The sequence below is a fragment of the Vicia villosa genome, linkage group LG4 (genome assembly GCF_029867415.1).
Source record: "Vicia villosa cultivar HV-30 ecotype Madison, WI linkage group LG4, Vvil1.0, whole genome shotgun sequence".
Lineage (NCBI taxonomy): Eukaryota > Viridiplantae > Streptophyta > Magnoliopsida > Fabales > Fabaceae > Vicia > Vicia villosa.
In genome coordinates, this window is record NC_081183.1 from 160288479 (window position 1) to 160312084 (window position 23606).

General features: G+C 37.2%; 1 protein-coding gene across 2 annotated transcripts; it reads right to left on the reverse strand.

Moving 5' to 3' along the window:
• Window positions 1–1756: 1756 nt before the first annotated feature.
• LOC131595712 (uncharacterized) lies at window positions 1757–22956 on the reverse strand. 2 transcript variants are annotated; one of them, XM_058868157.1, is made up of 13 exons: window positions 22386–22956; window positions 20886–21609; window positions 14150–20136; window positions 11237–12735; window positions 10332–10595; window positions 9168–9388; window positions 8411–8682; window positions 5006–8030; window positions 4766–4895; window positions 4119–4642; window positions 3112–4023; window positions 2463–2642; window positions 1757–2142 (listed from the first exon to the last, which is right to left on the reverse strand). In XM_058868157.1, exons 1-13 carry the CDS (start codon window positions 22727–22729, stop codon window positions 1945–1947), a joined length of 14280 nt encoding a protein of 4759 aa, XP_058724140.1. In that variant the 5' UTR covers window positions 22730–22956; the 3' UTR covers window positions 1757–1944. The 2 variants fall into 2 exon arrangements, with proteins under 2 accessions (XP_058724140.1, XP_058724142.1); XM_058868159.1 differs by lacking the exon at window positions 22386–22956 and having other exon boundaries at window positions 14150–20198; window positions 20886–21022.
• Between the last annotated feature and the right edge of the window lie 650 nt (window positions 22957–23606).

Consider the following 23606-nt stretch of genomic DNA (forward strand, 5'->3'; position numbering starts at 1 on the left):
GGGTGGATCCGAATAAGCATCTTTGTATAATTTCCTAAACTCACCTGAATTCATTTTAAGCTATTGGAAGCATGTCTATTGCACATGACAGTGGATATTTTGGAGATGTATTTTTGAAAATACCTCAAAATATTGTTTAGGCAGTAACATTGTCTAAACTTTGTTTTTTATAGGTCAATTTATATTTTAGGTCATTTTAGACTATAAATTAGAAAACACATACTTTAATTGACTCACATACTACACATACATTAATTGAAGTACATTCAAAATACACCGACCATATGTAAGTTGTTCCAAAAATACAAAAATTAATACAATCAAACATAAACTATTGTATGTGTGACCCCTTGATTTCTCTGCATTTACTACCAAGCATTATGTGCATCAACAATAATATATTCTACGAGGGTCAATTAAGGTTTGTCTTTATCAAAAGGCCATCCTCTTTGCCCGATCTCTCTATATCCACAATACATCAATCGATAATGCGTATGTCATGGGAGTGATCATCCCTAACCTTAAGTAACCTATTTGAGTTAATACATTAATCAAAACTCAAAATAAACTAAATGAGAAACTTACTAAAAAATATGTTGATGAGAGTGTAAAGTGTTGAAAGTAGTAGTTAGAGGGAGTAGTGAACGACAAGATACACAAGCAAATGATCTGATGTTGCTTCCAAACTTGACCTTTGGTGGAAACTGAAAATGGGTAGAAGAGGGAGAGAGAAAGTCTTTTTCTTCTGAAAGATGAAGGAGAAGAGGGGAGTCTGACGCGAGTTTTAATTATGTTCACCTAGTTCAGAGATGCATCTCCAATTTTTTTTTGTGAATTTAAAAAAAAAATATTCAGAGATGTTTTTCCGAACATACCCTACAATTTCCTTCGCAAATTCTCCGAATTTAACTTTACCTAAAATGAAGAATTCGTGCGTCCGAAAATATATCTCCAAAAACAAAGCATTTTAGAAATTCCACACATAACCTGAGAGAATATATAAGGTGCACTGAGAAGTTGCCCTTGGATAATTCATTTCAAATTAAGTTTGAGAGAACCATTAATGTGCAACCCTAATTTAATGTAGTCTTAACTAAAACTAAACTTTTCCTATTTCTTATTTTAAACATAAGATGATTGTCATTCTAGAATTTTTTATTTTTAGTATATTACATTATAATTCAAACAAAATCAATTAAACTATTATATTTATAAATTAAATATTTAAATATTTAAATTATACGGCATTAAATAATTTACAAGTCATCCAAATCAAATAGCTTATAATTTTTTATTTTTTAATAGGCAACTTTTTACTTCAAAATTGATTCCAACAAAATTTCACATTATTTTGGATAAAAAATAAGCTTGATTGTAAGAGTTTGATATTGTTGCTTGAAAAGTTGGATTTTAATTCTTTTTAAAAATACTATATCAAACCAATATTCGAGATTAAGTTTATAAAATCGGAGAAGGTAGTGGATAATTGTTTTAAGTATTTAGGAAAATTATTAAATTAAATTGAAGTAAAAAACCTCATTGATCGGGTTTAATTGTTTGAGACACATAGCAAATCATGGATTTTTGAAAACATACATTTTTTATATCAATTACCTAATCCCTTTTTTAGAAGCCAAAACTGACCTGAGGGTTGTGGATAATATGGAACACCATCATAGGTGGTCTATGATGAACTACATTTTCGTTTATTCACTCCGTTGATCTAACTGTTTCATCATATGTAATACTAAGACTCTAGAAAAACAATAAAAGCATCCATATATTTGAGTTTCAATCACATGATTTACACAAGAATCTACATGTGGCTGGCTAATTTCTATCTGATCAAACTCTTGAAGAAATACTTTCAAGAAAGAAGTTAGCCACCATTGCCAAATGGAACTTAGAAACATTGTCAAAAGGCTTATCAAACCAGTATAGATGCTATGGACGAAAAATTCTGATAGCTCTTGTAACTTGAAGCCGACAAAAGGGACACTTTGATACTGCAGAAGAACATTTCCGACACAAAACATGACCACAAGGAACTAATGTTATATCAACCTCATAACTCAGACAAACCCGACAAGTCCATGCTGCTTTTGCTGTATCAGCCTCTTTTGTTGATCGTTCAACCTTTTCCTGTACAGTACATTATAATATGGTAAGTCATTTCAAACAAACACAGAATCTCACTCTACCATATAAATGCATCTCAAAGAATCTAGGAAACTACTTTGTTGTTCAATCATATATATTACTTTTTTAAACTACTAATAAAACCGTTCTCAATTATTTAAGGCTTTGAGAACGGTTTATAGAAGCAAAACCTTCAAATAACAATCAATTCCGGAGGCATAGAGAATATTCAAACATGTCAAATCAATTTTACACCTCTAGAATCAACTGACTCCAAAAATGAAATCAAGCATACACATAGTCCTAAATTAGAAATCACCAACCTGCTCCAACAGTAGTGCTGCCTGTGATTCTTTCAGATTTTCTTGCAAATCTACTGTTTTTTGAAGCAGAGCCTGCTTCTCAGCATCCATATTGATCCCAGCAGCAGAGAGAATTTCATTTACAGCGTGCACCAGTTCCGCAGCTGAAACTTTGCCAGACTGCTCTCTCAAAGATGGCACCTGCAAACACACAAAATTCTCATTCAGTTTAAGCACATCAAGCAAGACCTACAAGCAATATAAGAAATGCCACAGCATGAATAATACGCTTTAAATGAAAGATTGTGAGTAACAAACAGTTAGAGGAAGATACAGTCTTAAACAATATAGTTAGCAGTTGAAAAGGTATTTCATTTAAAGACTTCACTGCACTCTCACCATTGCCCGAAACTAATTAATGTTTCCTCAGAACCAAAACAACTAAAATAGTATCACTCCTCTCAAATGTGAAGATAAATCTTATTCAGGTCTATGTCATTGGAAAGCATTCAATGGGTCATGAATTACAATGTCTGTAATGACTGCAGATTTAATGTAAGAAAATCCTCTTTCCTAGATGAATAATCGGAAAAGGTGGGAAAAGTTCGAAGCATATTGCACGTTAAATAAATACTTCTACTTAGAAAGAAAAAAAGTCAACATGCTGAACCTGAGAGTTTAGTTCTCCCCTTCCTGAACTTTCTGGGAAATCCGCGCGGGAACTGTTACTTCCTAAAACGGGGCTATCATGAAGCAATGTTTCTTTCAGGGGACTGCTTGCGGATACACTTTTAAATGAAAATACTTGTGATGAAAGGAAAGCTTCTGTAACCCCTGGTGCAACTTCAATCTTAAACCTATACAGAGCTGCTTGACCTGCTGGTGGTCTGACATCCTCAGAAACCCTGCCATATTTCAGTTTTTCTCCATGTTGAGATCGCCATGCAACTATTTCCCCAGAATAAAAAGGCCTCAATGGATGGAACTGCACAAGACGGGCATCTTGTGGCAATAGATCTTTGCCAACCATATTATTACTTCCATTCACGGATTCAACTTCTTTCTTGTCCGAGCAAAGTTTTAAAACGTTAACAACTGCAATCTCAAATCCTTCTGGACAATCAAATAAGGATCCAACAGGCAATATGATAGGAGAGCCTAATACCTGGCTGACAATTATAGAAATGAGATCGAAAAGGGAAATATAGGTTGGTGGTTCAGCAATTAGAATACAGGATCTTGTTTGGCTTATATAATAGAGAGTTTGATGTGCGGATTCATTATTCCACTCTGGGATAATGAAATCTTTGGATGCACATGTAACATCTACTAAATTCGGCAAGAGCAAGAACCTTGTTTTAAGGTGCTTAACAAATTGCAGCTTTTCTGCAATAGAGTTCAATAAGCTTTCTATTTTTTCCAATGAAAATCTATTCAATGCAGGAATGTAACTCCCCATACTATTAACAACTGTCCATACAGCACTTTGAAGAGATTTGCTTGATAACTTCTGTTTGATGGTCACTAGTGAAACAGACCCCACAGATCCCAAAGTCTGAAGTATCTGATTCTCATCTAGTTCCTAAAATCACATAGAAACCTTTCAGTAAGTAAAAGCCTCATCAATTTAAAAATAACATTGCATTACATAGGAAAATGCATCTGAAATCTTATTACCTCGATGACGACATCTGACAATTTTTTAATACCCAGGACAATACATACTCTCTCAGGAAGGTCTGCATGGACAAATCTAATTCTAGAAGTATTAATACATTTGACATATCGAGAGCCATCAGAATCAACATAGACACAGGACGTGGAATGAACAAGTCTGCAGCCATCGTCAGGTACTATGACTTCTGATTTCCAATCATAACCATCAAATGGGTTCCCTTCACTGATTTGATCGCAAATAAAATTCAAAATTTCCATCACAGCACGGAGCTCATTGGGATTTAAATGCTGATACCCACAAGCTTTCTGAAGATTTAAGAGAAGATCTTTTGCAGCGGACAGTGTTAGCACATCTTGAAGTCCTAAATCCTTAAGAATCTTTGCAAATGGGAGATATACTGCCGGAAGTTCAAAAGCAAATGGAGACAAATTAATCATCAAACGAGCAAAAAGAGCATCGGCGGTCACTAAGCGTGTTCCATTTGCAGCAGGCAGAAAGGCTACCCCCCTTAGCTCTGCAATATCTGTCAAAGCAAAAGTAATTAGAAAATCAATGAACTTGTTTTCTACCATCACTAAGCTTCTGCACATGTCAGGTCACTACTGAGTACTGACCCTATTGCAACAAGGTTAGAGTAGTGAAGCACCTGAAGGAGAAAGGGAACCCCAGATTTTGTCCAAATATTTTAGAATTTCACAGGTACATTTTTCAATGTCCAATCCTGAAACAATGGGCCAATGAGCAAGAGTATCTTCACCTCCATTTTTTCCAATCACCTAGGATGAAACAATGTTAGAATGAAATTCATATAGTTAAGTCATACAGATAGTTTTTTTTAGATGGTGTCATACAGATAGAGTAAGTAAACCAAAAGTATTAATTTTACTTGCAAGTGCTTCAAAACTGTGGAAAAAGCTGGAGGGCTGCGTAGATGGAGAGCTCCCCAGGAGTACTCTGGAGGCATAGTATATTGTCTGCATAGAATGGGAGCACAACTCCAAGCCAGAGGCCAATCTTTAGATAAAATAGCTTCACTATATGAAGCAAGCACCCTCTTGCAACCTACACTTGGAAACCCCAGTTCAGCAGGTACACATGCAATCTTGCCAAGAAGATCACAGAAGTTGTTGCTAAAAAAGAGAGCAAAGTTAGAGAAAACAAATTCAACTACAGATCCTCCCAATGCCCATAGTTCTGGTGAAACTTCAGGACGAGAGTTGGTCGTGTCTGCCCCAAAGTCATCCAAATCACCTGATTTCATGCACTCAATTCCAAGAAACTCAACTCTTTTGGCACATTCCATAATTACATCTACGTCACTAGCAGTTCGAAGGCCAAGTTTCCTTAATATCCGAATCCAACCTTCAGTGCTAAACCTTTCCCCAGGAAACTTTTTTCTTTCACCAAAGAAAATAGATATCAATAAAGCATCACCAGGATCAAATAGTTCCATGGGCTTCAACAGATCTGTTGAAAATTCATCAGAATTTCTAACAAATTTAGTCTCTTTCAAAGCTTCAACAACAGATTGATCTGATTGAAGATCATGCCAATTTTTAAAAACGTATACTAATATTTCCTCTTGCATATTCTGAGGCTTCCTTTCAAAGTGGGGCAAGCCAAACCGTACTAAGATCTGTTGATCATGCAACTCCAGTACCCCAAGGGCTCGAACAAATGAACTTTCATTTGAATCAGTGGCATAAGAAAGACAATGCTCGTCATATGGTTTAAAAAATGAATTTGAAGGGATCATACACTGATCTTGACCTTGTAACTTAGTATGAGAACCAACAACTGTTTTATATATAGGGAGAGAACGTAAAACTTCAATTTCTTCCTGTGCATAACGGAAGCCATTGGAAAAGAATTCATCCGAAAAAAGTGAAAAAAGTGCATCACAGTTTGAAGCTGAGAAGTTGGTAGGTTCAGTGAAATATCCAGCTTGCTTTACTGCTACAAGTTTGGATGCAATAGCCAGTCCTAGCGATCTCCCGGGAATAGGAAAACAACTGCTCGAAGCAGCGCAATCTATAAATGCCTCATCAAATATGGGTATGTTACACTGGTTTAACATTGGCAATAACCAAGGGTAACTAGTTTGGAGTCTTTCAAAAGCTGAAATGTAGGACTCAGCTAACTCAGATTCGGAGTTATTATCTCCAGATACACCAACCCCACTCAGATCAGTTGATTCTCTTTCTATAATCCTAGTAGTGGATGTCGTGAGCTCCAAAAGAGGAGGAACGAAGACCAAATGTCGTTCTCTTACACGGCATAAGACTGGCCTACCAAGAAAAGCAGGAATTAGGGGCCAATCAGAGAAAAGAGATAATTCTTCTTGAGAGCCTTTAAAACTTTTCCAGAATATTCTAACCCATTCAGAGGAAGGACCCCCTTGACTGCCAGAACCAGGCAGTTTCTCCCATGAAAGCCATGGAGCCGTATTTGATCCCATTACATGGTTCACCCAATCTTCGTGGAAAATGAGCTTCATGTGACGAGCCAGCAGATTAAGAGAGAAGTTCTGCAATTTCAATAGTGCTTGAAGGGATGTGTTAGAAAAAATGTCACGCAAGAGCTGCCGGTCTAACACTTTAGGATGAACAAATTTTTCTCCAAAGGGAACCATTAATGACTGTTGTTCCTTATTCCCAATCCAAAGTTCAGTTACAGCCAATTTCTTTAAGTGGCCAGTGGCAGTTGGACATGGTAAACCTTTGAGTTCTGCCGCAAACGACATTAACTGGAGGTCCCTAGTTTGACCTATCCCTGTGATATGATTCCTGTAAGCTGGCGGTCTACCAATATCATCAACAACCCCCCGTCCAAAATCGAATAAAGCCTTTCCTAAACTTGTCACCATTTCCAATGCATCTGCAGAACTGGCTGCACCCTGAGTGGCTATGCCAGTGGAGCTGCGGGTATTAGACTCCAGCTGAGAAGAAGTGCTTCTGACAGCAGTTTCAGGAAAGAAAACATTAGTACTATCTAGATCAACTGGTGAGTTATCTCTGTGCAAACTAGATGACCCTGTTTGCCGGAAATCTGATAAGCAGTACTCAATAACATCTATATACATATCAACTGATCGAAGATTAATTGACTTTGAAGAAACTTTTAGGAGATCTCGAACCATTTTTGGTCTAATTTCACGCACTGAGAAACCCACAGCTTGAATTTCAGTCACCAATTCCCATGGTACTGAAAATACAGGATAATGCTCCTTTACAAAGCTGCAAACTGTAGCGGGAAGTAAACTACCAACTATCCCATTCCCAGGCTGTGAAAGAAACATGCCTTCTTCAGCCTTGACTAAATTTCCTGAGTACAGCTGCCATACTGGAAGGTCAACAATTCGAGAATAAAATGGATGTATTACCCGTTCTTTAAGGCATTCCCAGTCAGCTCTAAGAACTGTAGTTGAACTTGAAGGGATGTTACTGTGGGCATCAAGTTGATCATTTAGAACTTCCCGCTCAGAAGAACGTGGCCAGAAGGAGTAGATTTGATCTCCAGAAGCCTTCAGAGATTGATTGATTGGCCGGGTACTAGAATCAATTATAGAACTTGAAGCATCCCTTCTCAGCTTCTGAATTTCCAAAACCATTTCAACATAGGAATCACATACACAAGACATGAGCTCTCTGTTCCATGATTCAATTAACTGATTTCCAGCATCAAAGTTTCCCTCGGCTGAAGCACCCTTGTCTTGGTATTTAAAGAGATAGCGGCCTTTGTTGTGACACACAAGGAAACAACCAAAGACAGTCACAGGCAAGTTTATAACGCCAGACAAAGGAAGAGGAGTCATGATTGAGCTAGTTGAGTATACATTCGTATAATGGCCATTTCTTGATATAAGTGCTGCTATTCCGGCAACAGGAGTCAAGTTGTAAGCAAGATATCGTCTGAAAAGTAAATATGAAACTTCAATCATGTTAACTCAAAATCGATTTCAAAAGTTAAAGAAAAAAATGTTGTTTAACAAAGTATAAAATAAAGAAGACAACACATCTCTTCAAAAGGAATAAAGGAAAAAGAAAGTCTTAATTAAGTACAAAACTACGGAAACGAAAAAAATATTTTCCAAGAAATAAGCCAAATTAAGGAAAATACGACACATTCATAAATTTCTCAGTTTCTAGTTTTCTTATTCGTGACTATTTTATCTTTTAGTTCAACAAAGAACTTCATGCTTCCCAAAAATCAACATGGATTATTTATATCCATGCAATTTGTGCATCGTAGTAGACACATTATCCACTACATTTTGTATAAAAGAACATACCTATCTAGTGCCATATTTCTTGTTTGCCCAGAACCCAAGGTGAGTGCAAGAAGCCATCGATCAATGAATGTAGTTCCTTCTGAACATAAATTCACATCTATTACATGCATCTTAATTGCAGCATTAGAGCTGCTAAATAGTCTTGATAATTGGAACTTTCTCCATTTCTTTTCTGAAAATGGATTCCTCATAATGGAAGAGGCTGGATCAATGCTAATTGAAAAATTTTGGCATGGATGTGATTGTCCTTCCTCCCATGTTGATATTGATACCTGTATGGAAGGATAGTTTTTTACTCTAGTTCAGGATAGATTTATGAAAGCATTCCAAGCAAGAATTTTCTCGTGAAGCAGCAAGGTGTCAATGTCAAACAAGACAAAGTGTGTATGCAAGTGTTTTATATGACTTTTATATTAAATAAAAAATGAGGGAGTAAATTATAGAGGATAAGGAACATTCCAATATGAATCAGTAACTAGACGCCTACCCATACAATGCATGGGTCAATACTATATAATTTTATTATTAATTATTCTGAGGGTTTGATCTATTTTTATATGGGTTTATTCTAAGGGTTTGATCTATCTATTATTAATTAAACAAATAATTTGATATATTTTCATATGGATGTTTATTTAAATCTTAAGGGTTTGATCTAGTGATTAAAAAAGAAATTTTGGACTCTAATCTGATCTGTTAAATCTCGTGCTTTTCTTTCATTCTGTATCAATCTACAACAGAATAGTTATAAAATTACCTCCAATACTGACTTCAGAAATAAGAGTGCTCTAGATCCATGCTCCATAAATATATCAGTAATATGCTTTACTCGGTTCGCCCCCAAGTCAGATCCAACCTTCAAGCAATCAGAGGATAGAGGCATCCGAATAATAGTAGAATCAGATAATGACCATAGGTCATTCTGATCGATAAGCATTGGACTAAACTGATCATGAAATCGTTGTTTCAGATTAGTACCTGAAAACCTCAAAAATAAACAACTTAGTTCTACTATTGCATAGAAAAGTGAATATCAAAATTAATATATATTTTCAGATTTTAAAAAGAAAACAAATGAATAGTAATGTTCTTTTACTTCATTAAAACAAAAATAGTAAGGAAGAAAAACATTAAAGTATAAGATGACAAGCAAGAACCAGTAACACAACGAATATACATACAAGTAAAAAGAAACTTGTAGGCCTTACAATTTTGTAGCACATCAAAGACGTCTAAGAATAAAACTACAAATATATTTATGAATTTCTTGAAAATGTATTTCCGTTTTAAGAATAACTATCAACTTAAATGACTAATCAGGTTAATATAGGGTTGCTCATTAACCACTCTGTTTATATCATTAACCAATTGAGCGATTAATTATTCCAAAACTGAAATTTTTTTACCGTTTAAGAACAGTGAACAACTTAAATGATTAAATATGTCAATATGCGGTTGTGAACTAACCAGTCTTTATATATCATTAATCAACTGAATGATTTATTCCAAAACTGAAAATAACTTGAGCCAAAAAGAAATTATTGAGTATTTATCTTCTATAAGTTTAAAAGAAAAATAACAAAAAACAAATTGTGTACTTTGATAAATTTGAAGAGAAGGTATGTGGAAAGAAAAAAAATTTAGTGAATGATTATAGTTAAGAATGCTTCCCTCTTTCTTATGACTATTATTAGGCAAATACTGCAGTAGTTCAAAATTTTCAGTACAAATGCTGAAAACATCCATGCCTACTATTCTTAGAGCCAACAGCCCCAACCATATGACATTGTAAAATATGTTTCGACCTAAGGTTAATACTGTACAGTGATATAAGTCAGCAGTGCAGTAAAAAAATCATCAATGCGACAAAGAAGGAAAATAAAGAAACTATTTTACGTTAATATAGACTATCACACTATACCTATCAAAGAAAACATCTTTGCTGATGGGGCATTAGTTGAAACTCCAGCAAGTACCAAACCACGAGGATCAAACATATAAAAATAACCACCAGATACAACTGAGAGAAGGTCGCATACTGAATAGCAACAAACCAATCCCAAACCATAATTAACTGTGTTGCCACGTAATCTCCATGGAGGAAGGAGCTGAAGACTACTAAATTCCTCTCGACTCAAGCAAGCACCTTCAAAAATTGCTACAAGAGCAGGCCCTTGGAATTCACCTGTGCGAATAAAGCATGCCATGTTAACAGCAATTTAGAAAACTTAAAAATAAAAAAAAAAAAACTTAAACACAATATGGTCATTTCACTACAAATAAACAGCACATGAGCAAAAGCAATGGTGTTTGGAACAATTATGCACGAAAGGCTGTTAACAATGATGTTTCGAACAATTATGCATGAGAAAGGACAGCTATGTGCAAGAGGGAGAAAGGCACAAGGCAACAAGGGAAAGCTGTTTTGATAAGGAGAATCTGTGGCCACCAAATCACAAGGCAACAACCTAACTGCTAAATGAGAAAGGAAAGGAATACATTTATAACCCTCGTAGGCATACCCACTAGATAGGTTAAGTCTTTTATGGCCACATACATAAGCAAGTATGGTGTTCTTTCTACTTAGGCCCCTCATTACATTGGTCTGATTCTGCCTCTGCATCTTTCATCTTTTCTCAAATAATATCAACCCACAAGTTTCAACTTGAGTAGGATGGCTAGCATGGTGAGCCCACCAATCCAACCCAGCCATTTTCCAAAACCCTGGGGAACCACTTGGGTTAAAAAATCTAGGACAACCCTTGACACCTAGAAGAATGTGATATACTCCAAAAAGTCCGTCAAAATTATTAAAAAATATCTCACCTAAATTGTGCTGAAGCAAAGACTGGCGAGGATGTTCCCTCTTATCATAAACTAGGTGTAACTTTTTGGCTTTGCAGCAATCTGCCAACTCAAGAAGGTCAAACAACAAAAATTCACTGTTTCCATACAATGCCAAAAGTTCATTTATTTTATTGTAGTCCATGCACGGCAGATTTTTAGTCATATCTTCACTGACTAAAGAGAGGCAACGAACTGACTGTACGCCCAGCCTTTCTGCCAAATCATTGCTGATACATGGATGCACAAAATGTCTTCCAACAAGAGAATTGTTTTCCATCCAAGGTGCATCGTTGTATACAAGATCTCCTGAATACATAAGAACTCCAAAAGCATCAGGAATCAACAAGGGACTGTCAAAAGGATCAAAATGTGACTTCTCCGGGCAACATTCTTGTATAGCTTCAAGAACACAGCGGACAAAATTTAACTGATCTTTTGAAAGAGGAACTCCATGCACATCATTCTGCAACTTCTGTAGCACATGAAGATAGTCTGAAATACCAAAACTCAATTTGACTCCTAACTTTATCATCAAATCTTTATACTCTGACAGTTCAGATGGAACCACATATAAATAAGGAGTAAATTTTACTGGTGAATCAAATGCAAGTGCATTTGGGGATACAAAATCGTCACCAATCCAGATCCAAGAAACACCATCTAACCCTGCTTTCAGTTCAATGAAGTCGTCAGTATTAATATATTCTTGCAATTTTGAATAAAGGCAGGGTATTTCCTTTTGCAAGTGAGCATCAAAATCAGAATCCAGCAATGAATGTGTCTTCAGCTGTGTATAGGACTTAGATAGCTCAATTAATTGTTTTGATAAAACACTTACATTTGGGCAATCCATCCACCCAAGTTTTGTTTGTAGATATGTCTTGTCACATTCACCATCTAATATGAGCATTGAAGAAGATACCATCCACATCTGTGATTTAGGCCTCACAATTGTGGGGGATGCTACTTGGTTACTGGATTGTAACCAAGGAAGTCCCCGTACAGGTGGATCAGAAATAACTGGACACCAAGAGATTAGCTTCAATTCAGACCAAAATTCTTCTTCTGGCATGTCAAGAATAGAGCTGCTAATAAATGAATCAATATCATTCGTGGAGCTCTCATTTTCACAAAAGCCATCACATAGAACAGTATCATCCATTATGTCGCTGCTTCCCACAGCCATGCCACTCCACTCATCATCATTCTTACTTTCTCCTTTATTTGAAAGCTTACACGATAACGTATCTAAAAACCCCAATAACTCTCTACCATTCTTGAAGGCTTCAGTGTCCCCAGAATCGTGCAACAAGCTGACTGATCTAGCACAATCAAGCAAACCAGAAAATCCCATGCTGGTCCTAAGTCCAAGGCTAACTAAAATATCCAAAATTTCTGGATCCAAAAATTTGTCAGAGGGAAAAAAAGCATCTGTATGCAGCATCTTTTTAAGCTCAGGAACCCGAGGATCATAAAGCCTGCATAAATATTCTAGTCAGTAATCCAAACGCCAGTTTTGAAGCAAGTAAATTACTTAATCAGGAAGCTTAACCCTTAAAGGATAAATAACAATAGATGATATCATGCACCAGAAAATCAATGTTTGTGCATTTACACAAATTACTTTGAATAATTTACAGATAACATGATATCTAACTGCAGCACATTTTTATCAAGCAGTTGATGCATTACCTGTTTTGGTTTGGTCAAACTCCAACATGATTGCAAACATATATTGTTGTTAAAGCGTGATTATTTCCAATCAAATTAAGGTTGCAGGTTAAGACTAAGAAAATATTTCATAATATCTTTCATATTATATCAGAAAATCGTAAGTTATTTCCTAGAATCAATTTATAATCTTAGAGGATCCGCTAAGAGGAAACTGGAAAACTTGAATGCAAACCTACACGTGTTCCCATTGAACAAAATCATAAGATGAGCTATGAGGAGTCTCAGAATTTGGGCTGGGCCTAACTCATACCTACAAAACCGGCTTGTAGGGTGAGGATTGCCCCCACTTATAAACACAACACAAGTCATACCTCTAATCTATGTGGGACTAAATCCACCCCTTCAAACCCAACACAATGAAGGTGTTGGGGGATGCAATGAAGGCAAGCCAAAGTGCCGCAATTAAGGCGACTAGGGGCGGCCGCAAATAAGGCGGAAATTCCAACAAGGAGGAAAGTATCAGAGTTGACAAGGGTCAGTATCAGAGGTTAGTGGGAAAGTCGATTTATTTGGCACACACTAAGCCGGATTCGGCATATGCAATCAGTGTAGTAAAATGCTTCAATACTAATGTTAATTATAATACTATGTACCAAAAACTACTTAGAAGGTGAAACACTTTTGTGGTTCTATTTCTAACACAAACATCTGCTAGGAAAAAGAAACTAGTGTATTATGGAAATAATGTAGATCACATATTCCTAAAATGGTTGATTAAACTCGGCCATTTCATGGAAGATCAGGAAACAAACCCAGCAGATTTATAAGATGTCTCCAACCTTTTTTTACAAAAATCTATAGAATATTCAAGTCATTTATATGCCTTTAAATAACCAGATCAGTCAAAGCATTTAAAAAATTTGAGGAAACATAAAAAGTTTAAGAAACCATAGCATGTTTTATTGCAAACTTGCTATTAATGATGTTGTTCCCAGTACAACATTTAGCATGATAAACGTTGTCCTGGAAAATATTTATCGCTTTGTTTCCACAGCAATTAATGATGTTTCTAGTACAACACTGCAAACATGTTGTATTGCTTTCTTCCTGGCACTGATGGTATTTAGCAGCAATATCACAGAAAAAATATTATATAATATAGAAAGGCAACTTATTTAAGATACTATGTTGGAAAAAGAAGAAAAACGGTAACATTACCTAGATGGTTGTTGCCAAGATCCATTGGCTGCCAGAACAAATGGTACAGCAGAAAGTGAAGACTTGAGAGAGATATCCTCTTTGATCAAATCCTGAACGTCATTCAGAATGGATGACACAGCTTCCTGGTTCAAAAGGAACTCTGACATATGATTGAATATGTGATCTTTGAAGAATTCTATTTTTGTTGGTTCTTTTATCCCTAAATACCTCCTCATAATGACCCCTTCCATTTCTGATTCAATTCTTATGAAGCTATCCCTTAAAAGAACTTCACGAACACCAGTAGGACCAAGCCATTTGATAGGATTAACCAAATTTACAAGTTTTCTGTTTTGGTATGACTCAAATATAGGAAGATGTTTGATGATTTCAATATGAGTGCTATCAATTTGCTCTTCAGAAAACCATTTTGATTGGAGGATATAGCTCCGGAGTTCATGAAGCTCTCCTTCAGATACATGTGTAAAAATCTCTTCAATCTTCTGTGGCTCCCCAGCAATAGCCAGAAACACATTTAATACACCTCTTGCTGTAGGTGATTGGACAAAGCATTCCAATTCAGGGTGCTCTAGTTGCAGGTCCTGCCTCAAGAATAAACATCCAACCTTCAACAATAAAGAAGACATTTTCTCACTCCAACCATCATTTTTTATCACATTTGAATTTGGTGTTAACTGCATCAAGCAATCATTGCCAACAGGCAATATAGGCCACTTAGAAAAAATTAAAAGATCCTCACAATATGCTTTCAGATAATTCCACAGCAGTTGCAACCATTCTAAACTTGGTTGGCCTTGAATACCAGGAGTCCAACTTACTTGTGAAGCATGTTGCCATTCTACAGGAAGTAATTTCACTAGAAGTTTCTCAAGCAAATGGCATGACAAGAAAGAAATATTTGTGCTATCTGTTTGGGCAATGTAACAAAGTTTTTTATGAACTTCTTCTGGAATAGCATTAATTACAAGTTGATGAGGAAGGGAATCTTTGAGAAGCCCATATTCATCACCACGTGCAATGTAAACTCTTTCTCCAACCCCCTTCTTATCAACTAATGTAAAGGAACCATCTGCGAGTGGCAACAATGGCAGGCCAAAGAGTGTATCAAACTGCACAGACTCTTGCAAGTCATGTAAGCAATATTCAAGCGTCAAAATCATAGCATCCCTATCCTTAAATTCACGCTTCCTTTTGATTAGCAAAGTCCTTAATAGCTTAGGTTTTAGAAAATGCAACGATGGACATATTTCCATAAACTTTTCTAAAAGTGACTGTGGAAGTGAAATGACAGGTAGAGAAGCACCAGACAACGCCTTTATAAGTTCAGCTGCTTTGGGGAAAGTAAAATCGGGAAATATAGCATATTTGGTTGAAATCCACTGACCTCCTCTAGCTTCAGTGTATAATAAACGGAGATCAAATTCAGCAACAAATTGATATAGTTTCCGTACTACCGATGCCCAAGGTTCTAAGCTTATTGTTGTCGGCCATAATGAGAAGAATAAATTGCAGGGGCCAATTTCCAGTGCTACCTTCTCAAGCAAACGACCATAGGCAGGAGCAACAACATTTTCAAGGAGGTATATATTCCAGTCTGATCGCTTTCTTCCATCCCCTGTCATATCAGAACCAAACCAGATATCCCTGCGATTTGATGATAATTCAAAGTATGCATTTACATGAGCAGGAAGGCCAGTATTGATCGGTAAAGGTAAAAAACAGAATGCACGACCTTCAAAATTTTCCTGTGGATGTGTAGGCAAACTAGCAATTTGAAAAAGGTCAGGAGAAACTACAGAATCACCCTCCACCTCTGAACTATCAACTAGGTCCCCACTAAGCTTAACAGATTTCAAATATGCAGCAACACATGCCCAAGGAACAAAATTGTAAGAATTGTTATGGGATGCCTCAGATGTGCCCTTTCGAACATTCCCACCGCCTAAACATTCTGTGATCATCCAATAGTGCAAATGGTGACCAGATATGCCTTGCTCTGTAATCAGGATTTTTTGGCATTTATAAGGCAAATCTCGGCCAATTGATTGGCTTAGTTTCTTCAGAAACTGGACTCTATTCATTCCAACGCGTCTATTTTCCTTGAAAAAGTTGAACGCGTCCTTGGCTTCAGTAGATTCAATTTCAGCCTCACCAATACAAGTTCTGCGTATACGGTGCAGTAGGTGCATTTCATCTCCTGTTCCTTCCTTCACAAAAATAGAGATAGATTTCACATTATGCAAGAAAAGTAATGTTTCAGAAACAGCTTCAGAAAAAGCAGCAAACAGAGATCTGACATCTTCAGGTGTATAAACTTCCTTTTTAATTTGACTCCGGGAGGCAACACTTGCAGTTCTAAGAGGGAATCGGAATAGTGTGCCAGGAAAGGACTGTTGCAAGTCACAGCCAAAATGCAACATTGAAGAAAATTGATCAGGAAATTGCTCCAAAATCTGCCGTCCCACAAACTTAATTCGTAAACCAGGGTGGGAAGGAGATATTCCAGGTAAATTACTGGCATGAGGGTCAAACATTACTATATTTTCACCAGAAACAAACATAGGGATGTCTGTAAAATGATAGACACAATTAAATCCCAGTCCAAATCTTCCTATTGCAAAAGCCTTCTCAAGTTTACTTTCTTGACCAATACGAGAAATTGCATAAAGATCTTGTGGACTAAAAACTGAGTCATTAAAGCAGTACAAAGCAGGACCTTGCCAATCAGCCATTTCAGGAGAAAGAATGGAAGAAGTCCCATATTGAGATTTATCCAAAAGAAATATTACTTCAGAAGCTCCAGCATCTTCTGCATTTTGTACCAGCTCAAACAGAGTCCCAGGTCCATCAGCATACATTTCAAGAATATGTTTAAGCCTCGTTGTCAATGCCTCGTGCTGTCCAAAAGCCTCAGCAGCTCCAGACAGACCAAAATTCATTGAATCAGCACTCTCAGCCAGCAACATCCTGCGAAGAGAACAGACGCCCAATTTCTCTGCCACATCATTAGAAATGTTTCCATGCACAAATTTTTGAACTGCGCTTTTTGCATTCCAACGCACAGTTGATGCATTTCCGAATGAGCCATCAAGATCTTCGGAGCCAAGCAACCAGGGGGCATCATTATAAACCAAGTCACCCGCAAGAAATAATCTACCTGACACATCTGGAAGATAGAGCTGAACTTTTTGTTCATGATGGAAAACTTCAGCTAGCTGATGCACTATTAGTGTGACAGCCCTAATCTCCTGTGTGTCAAGAGGAGATGAGCCTTTTCTATTTGCCATCCTATGGAGAATATTAGCATAGTCAGCAGGTTGCAAGAATTCACGAATGCCAAGTTTTAGAAACAATTTTTTGAAAACCGCCAAGTCAGTTGGTATAACTCGTATGTATGGAGCCAAATGAAGAGGACCATCAAGGACAACCTCATCAGAGGTTGTAAATCCGTCTCCCACCCAAATCCATCGACAGCCTTCAAGAACAACCTTAACAATCTCAATCTCATCTGAAGCCATCATTCCTGTAAGTATCGAGTATATCCTTGGCATTGCCAGCGCTAATTCCTGCCTAAGAACTTGATCAGTCACAATCTCATTATTTTTTCCAAGCTCTAGCAATTGGGCAGCAATTACACCTCCTCCTGGCGGTGACATCCATCCCAGGCTATACAATAAAGCTGTGGAAGAGCATTCACCATCCAGTATCCGCATGCTAGCTGAGACTAACCATAAATCATTTGGTGGCCTTACATGTTTTGGAGGAGCAACCATTGATGAAACAACCTGCCATGGTAACGAGTGAAGCGGAGGGGAGGCTAAAACTGGGCACCAGGAAATCAATTGAAGGTCATTCCAGAATTTTTCAAGATCAGATTTTGTATTGCGAGACCTAAAAGCAGTTGCTGCTCGTGATAACATCCAGTTAACTCCTCCTTTATTACCATCAACTTGATCAGGAAGCCATTTCAATGCATTAACTTCTAGGTAAGAGAAAAGCACTTTCCCTTTTGAATGTGCCTTTTGTTGATCCTCATGCATCAGATGCGCGATACATCGAGCACTTTCTAGAACAGTTTCTGGAGACACTGAAGTTCTAAGGCCCAGGCCACGCAGAATATTAAGGATATCATATTCTCGGAAAGCACCACAAGGGAAACTATCTGAGTCTTCTAGTAACGCATACAGTTCCTCATTACTAGGATCATATAAAACTGAAGGACACTTAAGAGCCCCAGTGAGAGTTGGGATAAATTTTAAATTTCTCAACAGGTCCCTGATAGATACATCCTCGAGAGACAAAAGCGGCAAATTTTGTAGAACGGACAGCATTATGCTATCACGAACATCGGCTTGCAACTCCCCAACCCTATGAAAAACATGCTCCTTGTAAAACTCTGCTTTCCCCATTCTTTCAATTCCATAATACCTAGACAGAATATCCTCCTCCTCGATACTTGAGGATCTGACGATGAATTCAATGTCCACCAGAATAAACTCTGGCACATTCAATGGTGGTAAGTACTTCCGAGGATTTTCTAAGTCAGAGAACTGGCAATCTTGAACAGACTCTCTGCCATAGACTTGATATATAGGTAATTTCTTGCAAAACCTTGAGCTGAATTCATCCATAGAGTGTCCAACATACCATTTAGGGTCAAGAAGAAATTTGCGGAGTTCATTTCGTTCTTCAGCTATCAGACTGTCAAGTGAAATTTGCATAATGTCAGCACTTGAAAATACATTAAAAATTGATTGCAGGACACCTGCGGCATTTCCATCACATACATAATTGAATAAATCCGGATGTTCAACTACATAACTTGACTTCAATATATTGCATCCAATTTTCACGAGGATATCCTGTACTGCACCCGAGAGATTGCTTCCATTTATCATTTTCAACTGTCTGGAAGGTCTTAAAAGAAATCCAGACGTGGATGGTAAAATTGGCCAATCACTAAATAGTTGCAATGTTTCATTATGCTTTCCTAGATATTGCCAGAATAGCAAAAACCATGATAATGTTGGCTTTTGACACAAGTCTGGATCCCAGAACACTTTACTTTTATATTTCCAGTCAGCTGGCATAAATGCAGGGAATAACTGAACAAAATATTGAATACTGAAAAGAGCAAGGTTGGTATTTGAAGACATTGCAACACCAGAGAGTCTGCTCAATATGTTGGAAGGAATGCTATGATCAATCACTCTGTCCGAAACAGGTTGCAGCAGTTTGTACTCTAATTCATCACAAATGAAGTATGAATTTCCTTTTGATGCTTTCAAAAATGATGCAAAACTTCCATTTGCTAAAGGAAGCAAGGGCAGATTGTAAGCCTCTTTACCAACATCATCATCAACCAGGTCCTCAAGGCAATATTCTAATAATAGAAGCTTGTATGATCTGCTCAAATAATTAGATGTTTCACATTCCCTAAGAAATTCACGTACTGTACCAGGAGTAACCACCTTGCTGGAACTATTTTTTAAAAGCATGTCAAATAATGAATCGGGCAAATGCACAACTGGCATTCCCAATTGCATGAGAGCCAAACCAAGGTCCTTGCTTTTGGTGAATTTTTCATCATGAAGAAAGGCTTCGCTCGGCGATACCCATCTTCCTCCATTCAATTCTGAATAGATAACTGGAGCATTACAAACACTTTTGTATATTTGTTGAACCAAAATGCTCCATGGCTCTTCAAAGGAACCAATAGGCCATAAAGAATAGTATAAGTCTGTTGGCCCTAACAATTCCTTTACACAATGCAGCATATGCACAAAAGCAGGAACCACAACGTCTTCTAGAAGAAGCCTGTTCCAGATAGAACGAACTTTTCCGCTTCTGTCCATGTCATCCCCATACCAAATGCCACGACGATTTGATGATACCTCAAAGAAACCATTGACTTGTACACTGAGTCCAGTTCTAACGGGCAGTGGAAGAAAACAGAATGCCTGGCCAGTCCTGAGAACTTTTTTCTGTAAAAACCATACATGGCAATATGAGGGATGAACCATGGAGATATAGCAACAAAGAAGACCTTCACAAAAGAATGCGAAAGTTTTAATAGACAGTACAATTGTCCTTCAAAAACAAGGGTCAGCAGTTCTTATAGTGAAATTCATACACAAAATTTAAACTTTCAGACCTTTTCTATTGGATGGATGAATAAAGAACAAATTTACAATTAGGGACATGCAAAGGAAGATACCACATCCTACGAGGGGGCAAAAGAAGAGTGGAGGTTCAAAAACAAGAAAAAAAGGTATACCATATCCGTAAAGAGCTCAAATCCTTGCAACGGCCTAACAAAGATACATCTCTAACTTAAATACCTTCATTAAAACCTCAGAAAGGGCCAAAAGAAATAATTCAAACCAATAACAGTCATGAAGGCGTGAGTTTGTTTTTTTGTTCTTAAGATTCTAATCCCCCCAATACCTGATCACTCCAAGACTCAACCAGAGCAATAAAATTTCTTCAAACCCTTATAAACAAGGCCAATAGAAAATTAAACTTCAAACTGTTGTATGCCTAACTTTCAATCAAAAACTGCAGTCAAATTAATTGCTAGGTTGGATGAACAAAAATGTAGCAAAATAGGTTACTACTTTCACCATACTCACATTCATAACTATGATAAAAGATAAAAGTTAACTAAATACATGCTCATGGGTGCAGAACCAAAAGTAAAAGACATAAGTATAAGATATTGTAAATTAATTACATTAGGTGAATTATCAGAAATGCATGCTGCGACTGATGCCCACGGCATTAAGTGAATGTCATGTTCTTTTGATGCAGTTGTAGCAAAAGAACCAATCCTACTGGATGCTGAGGCCATTGTTTGTACCACATAAAATCTCTCTGTTTGTCTCTCTGTTTCGCCTCCAGTTACTGTCTCACTTACAAATTCCAATGGGAATGCATCCAGTTCAGTTGGGGTATTCGAACACTTGGACAATCTGAGAAGTGCTTGCCGATGCCAAACCGTATCATCAGTTACTGAACTAACAGAATATGAATGAATTTTCCTTGGCTCAGGTTTGCTGGCATCCCACACATACATTTCAATGGATAGCACACTCTTTAGAAAGAGAAGTGTCAAAATCCCTTCTTCAAAGAGCTGAGAAAACATGGAGGAGATGTCTTCTGGTGAATATGCTTGCCTTGAAAGCTTACTTTTGGCTGCCTGATCTACATTCCTCAAAGGAAAACGGAACAAAGTTCCAGCAAAAGGACTCTGCATATCACAACCAAACGCACAAAACGGGGAAAACTGATCCTTGTAAAAGGAGAGGGCAGATGAACTGGTGAAGTCAATCCGCTTCCCAGGATTCGCTGCAGAAACTCTTGGAAGAAAAACACCCTGAGGATCAAATAATACCACATATTTTCCACTCACAAACGAAGGAAGATCTGTTAAATGGTAAACTGAGTTGAAGCCAACCCTGGAAAACACAGAACAATAATGAATACGAAATTTAGAGAAATTTATAACTAAAATATCATGTCTATATGAGAAATATTTATGAGAACAAAAAAGAAGACAGTGAGCATTATTAATTACTTAAACCGGTGCCAAAATTAATGAAATTCAGATTCAAAAATCCAATTAGGTTTTTAAATAAAGATTCAGAACCGCAATCTAGAACACGACAAGACAGATTTTAATGTCGCCACAATTAGACCGCTTTTGAGGCTGCATCAGCCGCATCTAACCATGATTCTCCTAAATCGCAACACCACCAACAGTCCTACCGAAACCGCAGTTTAAAACTTAACACGCTATCTTATCACCCACATCTCTCATTAATTTTATGAATAAAATATTAATTGGACATTCCGACACATCCTCTCACTCTCATTATCAGAACTTTGGCATTGCATTACAGAGAGACCAGCTTTCATTATAACAGTTTATAATGAGGAAAATAAACAAAACAAATTACAGCAAGCAAGCCTTCAGCATACAAAAAAAACAAACTACCACAAGCACAATAACAAAAACAATAACAATGCAGTACAACACTTTCAACAGCAACCATATATCACTTGTAATGTATCGCGATGAACCATGACAACAGATACCAAGCTTAGCATAGATTCTCAACGGCCCCTAACTCAACAACATTGGACTTAGAACCAGTTAACAGCACAAAACAAGCACACAACATCAACCTAATGAATGGAAATCACACTGAAGAACAGAAAATTAGTAAAATACCCGAAGCGACCGGTTTTAGAAGCTTGTCCATGCTTACTACTCCCACCTATTTTCGAAATACTAACAAAATCCTCTTCAGAGAAAACAGCATTGTTGTAGGCCAACAGCGCGGGTCCTTGCCACTGCGATAGAGAATCCGAGAGCAGAGAATCGCGTCCGTGGGAGCGGAGGTCGAGACAGAGGGAAACAGTGGTAGCACCGGCGTCATCGGCGTTCTGAATTAGCTCCTTAAGGACAGTTGTTCCCTCGGGGTAATTGAGTAGAACCTCGCGGATGCGGCGGGTGAGGTCGACTGTCTGGCCGAAGTCTTCGAGGAAGATTGAATCCGGTGCCGGAGTCGCCATGTGTTCCGGCGATTCGGAGGAGGAGATTGGGGTTTTCTATTGTGTTTGATTAGGCATAAGAGATGATGATGACGGTTAGGGATTCAATTGGATTTTCTGTTGCGATTACATGAGAGACTTGACTGGGTGTGATGTTAGAGGTGGAGTTTGCGTGTTCAACTCTGTAATAGTGAAAACTCAAGTTCTTCCTCTATTCTTTTTCTTTGTTCGTCACCAACATGGCTGGAAAAGTGTAAAAAAAATAAAATAATAAGTAAATAAATAAATAAATATTAAAATCGTTGAAGTTAGTTTTTTTTTTAAGCAAATTTGATTGATGGAGCAATCCTAAAAATTAGAGAATTTTTTTAACATATTCAATGCTTTTCTAGTGTATTGTACAAAAAAAAAACTCAAATGCTTGTATATTATGGGACTATTACACCACGCAAAATTCCAATTTTGCCTTAAATTTCCATAGATGTACATCCAGAAATATCTCATATTTTAAAAAAAATTCGATTTCTTTCGTAGATGCATCTACGGAAGCGTAATAAACTAGTGTATATATGGAAAAAATACACATAAAAATCAGTTAAGGGAAGCTTCCGTAGATGCATCTACGGAAAAGCTTAGCGCCAAATTGTTCCGTAATTCATCTACGGTAGTGCCTGATATAGTTTGAACCAGAATGATCACTCCCCAATTGTTTCATTTCTTCAAACTTTTCATACTTCACACCCTAAAAACCCTACATCATCAATACCCTATTTCACTCCAACACTCAAATTTTTTGGTGCAACAAATCAAAGGGAGCAAGAAGAGTCTGAATTTCAGGTAAATAATCACTTTCAACCACTACATTGTTCACATTGTCAACTATTTTTTCTGCAAAAAA